The sequence below is a fragment of the Tiliqua scincoides genome, chromosome 9, assembly GCF_035046505.1.
Source record: "Tiliqua scincoides isolate rTilSci1 chromosome 9, rTilSci1.hap2, whole genome shotgun sequence".
NCBI lineage: Eukaryota > Metazoa > Chordata > Lepidosauria > Squamata > Scincidae > Tiliqua > Tiliqua scincoides.
The window spans coordinates 2,091,652-2,100,595 of record NC_089829.1 but is presented as its reverse complement, the minus strand read 5'-3'; the positions used below and the strand labels follow the sequence as shown (position 1 = coordinate 2,100,595).

Below are 8,944 nucleotides of genomic sequence, written 5' to 3'. Positions count from 1 at the left end.
GATTTCGGAGATGTGTGCTGCTTCTCCAGTTCTGATGGAGCCTTTCATGCTGTTTCCAAGTGATGCAAAAGGCTCCACTGGAGCCCTTTGGGTTGGCTGGAAGTGGCTTTGAGTCAGAATTAAAACAGACAAAATATTTCTTTACCCAGCATGCAACTAATCTGTGGAACTCCTTGTCACAGATGTGGTACTGTCACCTGAAGGCCTAGATGCCTTTAAGGGTATTGGACAGATTTCTGGAGGAAAAATAAATCACAAGCCATGATCTGGTACAGGTGGAAACTTTTTATGCGCAGGTGTTTTGTTCCCTGAACTTCTGCAATTGGGAAAATCAACGTTGTGCCAAATCAACCAGAAACACGTGATTTTATGCAAATTTTGTACTGTTAAGCAAATAGCGCTACAGTGTGATACTTGGGGATGGAAGAAAAGTAAGGCAGAAAAGTAAGTTACTCAATCACCTCCCCCCTCACATACTCAACCCTCCCCTGTTGCCAGCTGTCCCCACTTGTTTCACAGGCAGGAGGATGAGCTTTTGAGTCCAGTCCTATGCATTCTATGTAAGTTCCATTATAGTCAATAGGGCTTACTCCCAGGAAAGCATGGATTGTAGCCTGAGAGCTCAGGCCTATGCCTTCCTACTCAGAATTAAGTCCCATTCTAGTCAATGGGGCTTACTCCCAGGAAAGTGAGGGGTAGATTGCAGCTCCAGAGCCCAAGACTCTGTATGTCTACTCAGAAGTCCCATTCTAGTCAATGGGGCTTACTCCCAGGAAAGTGTTGAGAGGATTGTAGCCTAAATCTAATGCTTGGGATTGTTCAGAAGACTTGCTTGTTGCTGGAGCACAGAAAGCCTGCAGCATCTCAGTCCGAAGGAGGGGGGAATTCAGAACAATCTTCCAGAGCCTCTTCCATGGCTACTTAGCACAGCTTTTTTGCAATGTTTTGGGCTGCCTTGTAATGCACAGGGCAAAGGAGGCAAAGGTGTGTTGAATTTGGTGACTTTGAATCCCCCCCCCCCAATTTGCACTGAGATAAATCTGCAGATAAAAAAATCCGTGTATAAAAAGGTTGCACCTATATATGCAGCCTCTGGGCTTTAGAAGGAGGGTGTCTCGGAATGCCAGGTGCAAAGGAGTGGCAACAGAATGCAGGTCTCTTGTGGCCTTGCCTGCTCCCAGAGACATCTGATGGGTTACTGTGAGATATGGGAAGTTGGACTAGATGGATCCTGGCTTGATCTTATGTTCTTATAAATGTGTTGTCTCCTGTGACCAAGACAAGTTGTGTAGGCAGAGGACAAAGACAAAGAGCTCAGAAGCTGACCCAATGGATGGGGGGCACCCAAAACATTCCTTGCATTCCTCATGGGCTGGATGGGAGAGGTGGCCAAGGAATGAGGTGCTGAGCTTCCCAGGCCTGGTCAACAGAAGGAGGGAGAACTGAGCGAGTCAGTCAGATGGTCCTGGCTTCTCTCCCTTAAAATTGTTATGTTTTAAATCTTGGGAGGTGCTTTGATTCCTCTCATCTGGAGAATGGCGGGGAAATATTTCTTTAGTGGGGCACAGCAGCCGAGTGAGGAGCAATGGGGGACGCCCTCCTGCCTCCATGGGGGGCGTTCTTTCCACAGGCTGCGATGCTGAACAGGCTCGGAGCCCAGCGCTGAGCGGCACTGCTGCCGAGCTGCTCCCAAGGAGTCGCGGGGCTGAGCGCTGCCAAGCCAGCCCGGCAGACAACGGCCCGCTGAGCGCGCCAGGAGCACGAGCGCCGCTGCCTCCCCCCTTCCCTGGAGGAGCTGACAAAAGCACAGCAGGCCCGGCGCGCAAACCGAGAGGCGCCTCTGCAGCTCCGCGGTGTCCTTCCTGCCCTGCGCAGCTGGACCCGCAGGCGAGGCCGGTGCAAGGCCGGCCGGCCGGCCGGGCGCAGGCAGCCCTTTGCTTCCGAGAGGTCGGCGCGGGCAGCGAGGCAGGGGCCGGTCAGGGCGCCGCAGAACCGCCTCCTCAGGCGCTGTGGCGGCGAGCCGCTTCCCTGCGTGCAGGTGGCGCAGCGCTGCGCCGCTTCCGCCTGTGCGCAGCCCCCTCTGTGCTGGGCGGCAGTGCCTGCGACGGCGCCCAGCGGCTGCCGGGCCGCGCCGGCACGGCCGCAGGCGGAGGGTCGGCCCCGCGAGCGCCCCGGACAGCCTCCACGCGCTGGAGCAGCTGCGCCGACGAGGAGGCGGCTCGCTGCGTCCGGAGCGCTGCAGAGCCCAGCATAGGCCGCCTCGGCAGGCGCGGGGCGAGGCGCCGGAGCGCCCCGGGCGGCTGCGGGGGGGACTGCAGCGCCAAGGCGGCCCCGCGCCGCGCCACAAAATGGCCGCCCGGCGGCGCAGAGGCCGCGAAATGGCGCCCGCGGAGGGAAGGGGCGGCGGGCGAGGCCGCCGCCGCGGACACGCCCCGGTCCCGGGAAGCGGCGTCGGCGGCCGCGTCCCGGAACGCGAGCCGGGCCCGCCAAGCGCAGCCCCCGCGCCGCCGGCTCAGCAACGCAGCGCCGCGCCGCCGCAGAGCTCTCCGCTCCCAGGCGCAGCGGTCCTGGGCGTAGGAGGCGCGCTGCCTTCGCGGAGGGCGCGCTGCGCTAGCCGGCGGCTGTGGCTGCGCTCCGCGGAGGCTCGGCTGGCAGAGAAGCCGGGGCGGCCGGAGGGGGCGGTTCGTGCCGGAGCCTCTGAGCGCGAGAGGAACAGCCGGAGGCGTGTGGGGAGGCCGGGCGCGGCTGGGACGGATCGCGGACAGACCCCGGCGAGGCGGCGTTCGCTGGAGGACGAGCGGGCCGGAGAGGAGGCCCGGAGCCGCTGCCTTCGCCGCTCCGCGAGGGCAGAGGCTGTCCCGGCGGGGCCGCTCGCCGTGTGCAGAAGCGAGTGTGCTGCCCTTGGCCTGGTCTCGCAGCCCGGCCCCTTGCTCCCCCTCCCGCGAGCGCAGCAGGCCTGGCGCCGCGCCCGGTTATCCCCGCAGGGGCGCGCCTTCCGCCCGCCCCCACAGCAGGCTCAGGCCTGCCCTTTCCCTCTGCAGGCCTTGGCGCGTGTCCGGGCTGTCCTTCGCGCTCCAAACTTGCCAGCTGGCTCAGGCTCGTCCCTGGCACTTGGGAGTGCCTTCCTGGGTCTGCATGACTGCCCCAAAGTCCTGCCCTGTGAACATGGAGAGCAGACACCTGATGGAGCCCATTCCCTCCCCCAGCAGCCTCCTGCCCCTTGCCTGCAGCTCCAGCTTTTCTTTCTCTGCAGGCCTCCAGCCAGCAGAACAAATGTGCACCAGAAAGGGGCTGGGGGAGAGGAGGAGACACATGGCCTAGACCAGCATTTCTCACCCTTTGTCCACTGCCATAGTCCACCTGTTGTAAGTAGCACCAGAAGTAACTGGTGGTAACATTGCCAGTCACTTCTGGTTTGGGAGGCCCGATGTGACACAAAAACACAGTAAGGGTGCAATCCTAACCCCTTATGTCAGTGCTTTCCAGCATTGCAATAGCAGTGCCAATGGGACATGTGCTGCATCCTGCACTTGGGTGTCACTCACAGAGGCCTCCTCAAAGTAAGGGAATGTTTGTTCCCTCACTGACATAAGGGGTTAGGATTGTGCCCTAAGGTTCAGAGTGGACAGGAGGACTTGTCCAACCTTAAAGGGCTGGTGTTTCAGGACTCTGTACATGGCTTGTCAGTTGGCTTGTGGAAACAATTAGAGAAGAGGCAATAACATTTAATACAGTAGCAGAAACACACTGTGCTGGTTTTGCTTACATTCTTATTGAGCACAAAAGATCAGGTGTTCCAAAAGATTCATCATAGTTCTCTATGTAAACAGCTTGTTCAGAGCTAACTCCGATTGTGTTCAACTTCTTACAGCAAAAAGAGAGGAAAACTGAAACAAATCATGAACTTTACACACCACAGTGAGCCAAACCTGATTTTTTGCTTGTACCTTTGCTTCTGCCTCTTTTCCTGTTTACAACTCTTTTGGTTCCTTGGGGGAGATAACCTGGGTTTTTCTTCCAAGGAGGACAGAAGCTGGTTTTGCTAATACTTGTAACAGCTCATCCCTTCTCAAAACAGCCATAGAAAAAAGGAACAAATCATTAGTTGGACACAAATGAAAGGCTTTCACTAAGTTTTGTTTTCTTACAGTGCTTCCCCCCCCCCCCCCCATATAGATACATGAACCTGACGTTGAGGTTTGGTTTTACTTTCCAGAAGCTGTATCAGCCTTCACAATACACGCTAGTTCAGCAGGTGTGGAGCCTCATGTAGTTTCCAACAGCATAGTGACTTTCCCTTTCTTAACTGCAGCTTCTGAGAGGATTCTTATAAGACTGTTATTCAAACTGTGAGGTGTGGCTCCCTGGGGAGGCACCAGGAATGCACAGGGAAGGCTTGGGATGTCCTCTCGCAGCAGCTCAGGAAAGCTGGTGTGACATCTATACAGTCACACCAGCTTTCCTGGGCAGAATGCAAATCCCTCAGTCCCCAAATAAAATGCTTCCAGCCCAATCCTATTCCTGGGAGTAAGCCCCATTGACTGTAATGGAACTTACTTCTGAGTAGACATTCATAGGATTGAGCTGTGCATCTCCTACTATAGGAGACAAATCAGCCTCCTAACCAAACCCTTATCAGCTCTGATATATTTTCATGGTCTATTTTTATTTTCCCTACCAGCTGCTGGAAAAATTTAATGTAATTAAATTAATAAAGGGTTCAATCCTATCCAAGGAGAATGGGAGAAATGACTAGTTGTATTGGGGTCCGAAGGGAGGGGTGTGTGTGTGTGTGTAATGTTGGTCAGACTGGGTGTTCACAAAGTTCATTTGATAAAACAATTCAATTGGTATGCTTAAAAAGTTAAAAAAAAATGAGTTCTCCTGGACCAGACAAAATCTACCTACTCCAGCATCCTGTCTCCAACAGTGATCAGCAGCTGATCATTTATAAAGCATGTATATTGCTGTGTATTAATAATATATTTTTAAGATCTGCATTTAATTAATGATTGTTGTTGGCAACCTTCAGTCTCGAAAGACTATGGTATCGTGCTCTGAAAGGTGGTTCTGGAAATGGAAATGGTTCTGCATTTAATTAATGATATGATTAATATAATATTAATACAATTTCCTGTTTAATGATGTCACTTCCAGCCCTCAGGAATATGATGGGGAGTCATGGCCAACAGCCACAGGGGTCAAGGGAGCCACAGGCCAGAAAAGTTTGAGTACCACTGTGATAAGAGAACAGATTTTAGCACAAGCATAGCAAAATGGGTTATACTGCGTTCAGCACAGGATAAAGTTAATCGTTGAATGTATTTTAGTCAATGAGACTTCTAAAGCACGTTGGACCATTTTAGACACACAGGTGGCCCACCTTGAAAGGTCCCACCAATGTCTTAGTTTTGGACTGCTGGTATTCTTATGGTCTCCATTTTGCAAGCCTTGTTCTTCTCACATGCCCTAGAGCTCTGCTCCAGATTGTTAGTTGATCTCTCCATCCTCACAGGCAATGATTTAGGCCTTCTTACATCTTTCTGTAGGCCTTTTTTAGACTTACTAATTTGGATAAACAGACAGGCAAGCAAGTACTTGCTAATACAGAAAATGCAGCAGAGACAGACAGAGAAAAGATCTTGTGACACTTTCACACATCTTTCCACACACACACAAAGTCAGCTGATAAAACGCTTCATCAACCTCAGGTCTTCCATGGTAAAGACTCATGCCACACTCCATCACATACACTTCCTATACACATACCACTTGGACCTAGCATCAACACTCAGAATATACAAAAACTGGCCTGATGATTATGAAGACAAAATATCTTAAGGCAGTGTTTCTCAGACTGTGGGTCAGATCCCACTAGGTGGTTCAATTTCAGGTGGGTCTCAATTCAATTCCATATTTTATTTTTAATCTATTAGATCCCACCAGGTGGGTCTCAGTTCAATTCCATATTTTATTTTTACTCTATTAGACTTGATGCTACCATGGTCTGTGACTGCATTTAGGGAAATATTCCAGACCTGTACTTTGAACAAGCTACTTTGCATATTCTTCTAACAGTGATAGTAAATGCTTACTCTTAGGTAAGTATGGGTAGGATTGCAGTCTAGGTTTGTTTAAAATATTCCTGCTTGATGATGTCACTTCTGGTCATGACATCACTTCTGGTGGGTCCCAACAGATTCTCATTCTGTCCTGGTGCTAAATGTGTAAGAACCACTGCTCCAAGATGGTAGTCTAACTCTGTTTCTACTTTGATTGCACCCCTGGGCACCTGCAAGCACCCTAATACTTACTGCATAACTCATATCTCAACTACTCTGCTGCAGCTACCTGTCAGGGTCCCCCTGACTTACCTGGGGGGAAAGGCTTGCAGGGTGAGAGGGGGGCTCCCACAAGGAGAAGACAGGCCCTAAGGCCAGCTATAGGAGGAGTACTAGTCAGGAGAGCCCGGAAAGAGAGTAGCATCAGGCCCCAGCCTTTTAGCCATCCCATGGAGGAAGGGGCGGGGCCTGGAGGGGCTGTCATGAGCATAAAGCCCAGCTGGGCCAAGGATGAAGGCAGTCTGGATCAGGCAGCTGGCGGGGGCAGAACCTGGCTTGCCTATGAGTCTAGAGATGCCTGCAGGTGGGGAGAAGGGCCTGGGTGAGGCCCTGGTGGCTGGCTTGCTGCTTGGGGAATGGGAAACTCCAGTGCCCCACTGCTGCCCACTGTAAAAGGGTCCTCCACAGTCCAGGACCCCACAGTTCCTACTGAGGTGATGTAATCAAAATGGTTTTCTGTATAACAAGAGCGGTCAAGTAAGGAAAGAAAGATGCAGTGCTGGACCCTCATCCCCTCAGCCTGCGAGTCGAGGCAGGAAAAGCTGGCTGCCCTTGCGCACCACCCGAGGCAATAAACAAGCTGTCTTCTGCTGCACCTTCCCTCCGTGAAACCGGGATGCAGCACTCCAGGCAACGGACCTCACACTGCCTTTGTGGGCTCCGGGGCACGCCCTGCAGTCTGGGGGGCTGAACTCGCAAGTGTGTTTTGGCTTGGCGGAACTGTGCGCCAGGGACAAGCTGAGCCTCCCCACCGGAGTCCTCCCAGGGGCAGCGGGTACGTGCGAGTGGGCAGGCGCCCCTCTCCTCGCTGCTCCTTCTCCACTAGCTAAGGCGAGACGGCCTCGTTGCCTCCGGGCCGACGCATGCGCGCTGCCACGGCTTCGCGGCGCGTCGAAAAGGCTGCCCTTGTGCGCTTGCGCACAGACGCGTCTTGGGACCAGCGGAGCCTCCCCCCGCGCCCCCTCCCGATCGCTCGCGCGGCTGCTCCCTCTCTCCGCTGAGACCTTCTGCCAAGTGCGCACGCGCAACTCCCCTCCATGCCTGAAGGGGCGAGCGAGCATGCGCAGTTCGCTCCCGCCCTTTCGCCCCGACGCTCTTCTAAGTTGAAGGGACGAGGAGCTTCTCGGCTCTGCCGCTACATCGCCCCGCCCCGCCTCTCCAGAGCGCACGCGCCGCCTGCTCTCCCTTTCTCGCCGTGCCTCCACTCTGCTCCGCCGCGCGCGCGCGCGGGCCCAGCCCCTCCCCTCCCCCCGGCCAATGGGAGCGCGGCCCCGCGAGCGTCGGGATCCGGGCTGCCGGTGAGTGCGGTCGCGCGACGGCCGCTCAGTGCGCATGCGCGCCCCGCTCCTGTGCCGCCGGCCTGCTGCCGAGGCGAGCGCGAGCGGGAGAGGATCGCCGGAGGAGGGTCGGGACGGGCCCCGCGGGATGGTGCCCCGCGCTGGCGCCGCGGAGGGAGGAGGAGCAGCAACGCGGGCGGAGCGGCGGCGGCCACGACCCGGCGGCGGCCGCGCGGAGCCGAACTGAGGGAGGCCCCCGCCGCGCAGCCTCAGCATGGTCCGGGAGACCAGGCACCTCTGGGTGGGCAACTTGCCGGAGAGCGTCCGCGAGGAGAAGATCATCGAGCACTTCAAGCGGTGAGTGGGCAGCGCGCGTCGGTCGCGGGTCCCTCCGCTGCGAGGCCTCTGTGCCGGGCGCGCGGCCTGCCTCTGTCTGCAGGTCGGGCCGGGCCGGCACAGGCGGAGGCGGGGAAGGGCGCCGCGGCCCGTCGCTGTGCGAGGACGGGGCGCCCGGGCCTCCTCGGCGGGGGCGGCAGGAGGTCGGGAGCTGCAGAACGCGAGCGGGAGGCGCCGCTTCCACCCGGACAGGCTGCGGGACCCCGCCCGAGGTGCTGGCGGCGGAGCGGACTGAATGTAGGCGGGGGTCGCTGAAGAGACCCCGGAGGCCGCGCTCCTTCGGGCCGCCTTGCGGTGGTGGCCTGGCCTGGCCTGGCCTCCCTCGTGGAAGTGTCCGAGACGGGCGGAGCGCTGTCAGGACTGCCTGCCGCGCCTGGAATTGTCCCGGTCTCTGAGCAGGAGCCGCACGCTTCAGGTTGCTCTGGCCGAGCAGAGCAAACCCTCGCGGGCTGCGTGGACGGCTGTCCGGGAACCTCAGTCCCGGCTCTGCCCTGCTGCAGTCGAGTTTTGCTTGCTTTGCTGTCTGATGCTCCGCACGGGGGAAGTCTTGGCAAGATGCCTCTGCAGGGTGGCGTAGCTGGAGGGGAGCGGAGCGCCCAGGCTGGCGGGGAGCCTCTGCGGGGCGGGCAAGCGACCCCTCCCTTCGGAGCCATTCCCGGAGGGTACGGCTCCGTTTTGCTCCCCCCCCCCGCCGGGAATGGCTCCAAAGGGAGGGGTCGCTTTCCAGCCCCGCTGAGGCTCCCCGCCAGCCTGGGCGCTCTGCTCCCCTCCAGCTACGCCACCACCTCTGCATCCCTCTCTGTGCAGTGGAGGGGTTTGCTTTGCTTTCCCTTAAAGACAGAACAGGGATTTATGGTGGGAGCAGATGGGGGTGACTTGGACATTCCATAACAATGTTGTGTGGACTCCTTAATTCAAACTTTGATTGTC

General features: G+C 56.7%; 2 protein-coding genes across 3 annotated transcripts in view; both read left to right on the top strand.

Annotated features, from left to right (window-relative positions):
* The first annotated feature begins 1,608 nt into the window (after positions 1-1,608).
* Positions 1,609-3,321, top strand: LOC136660226 (uncharacterized). Its single transcript, XM_066637327.1, has 3 exons — positions 1,609-2,472; positions 2,517-3,096; positions 3,254-3,321. Exons 1-3 carry the CDS (start codon positions 1,609-1,611, stop codon positions 3,319-3,321), a joined length of 1,512 nt encoding a protein of 503 aa, XP_066493424.1.
* A 4,362-nt stretch (positions 3,322-7,683) lies between these two features.
* SPEN (spen family transcriptional repressor) overlaps positions 7,684-8,944 on the top strand; it is a 68,228-nt gene continuing 66,967 nt past the window's right edge. For both annotated transcript variants that reach the window (XM_066636896.1, XM_066636895.1), the window contains exon 1: positions 7,684-7,975. In XM_066636896.1, the coding sequence (XP_066492993.1) occupies positions 7,893-7,975 (83 nt within the window). In that variant the 5' untranslated portion in view covers positions 7,684-7,892. The remainder of the gene's footprint in view (positions 7,976-8,944) is intronic.

Coding starts and splice junctions, on each gene's coding strand:
- LOC136660226 (XM_066637327.1), top strand. CDS start 1,609: ATGGGGGGCGTTCTTTCCACAGGCTGCGATGCTGAACAGGCTCGGAGC. Junction 2,473..2,516: donor CGGCGGCCGCGTCCCGGAAC/GCGAGCCGGGCC, acceptor CCGCCGGCTCAG/CAACGCAGCGCCGCGCCGCC. Junction 3,097..3,253: donor AAACTTGCCAGCTGGCTCAG/GCTCGTCCCTGG, acceptor CTTTCTCTGCAG/GCCTCCAGCCAGCAGAACAA.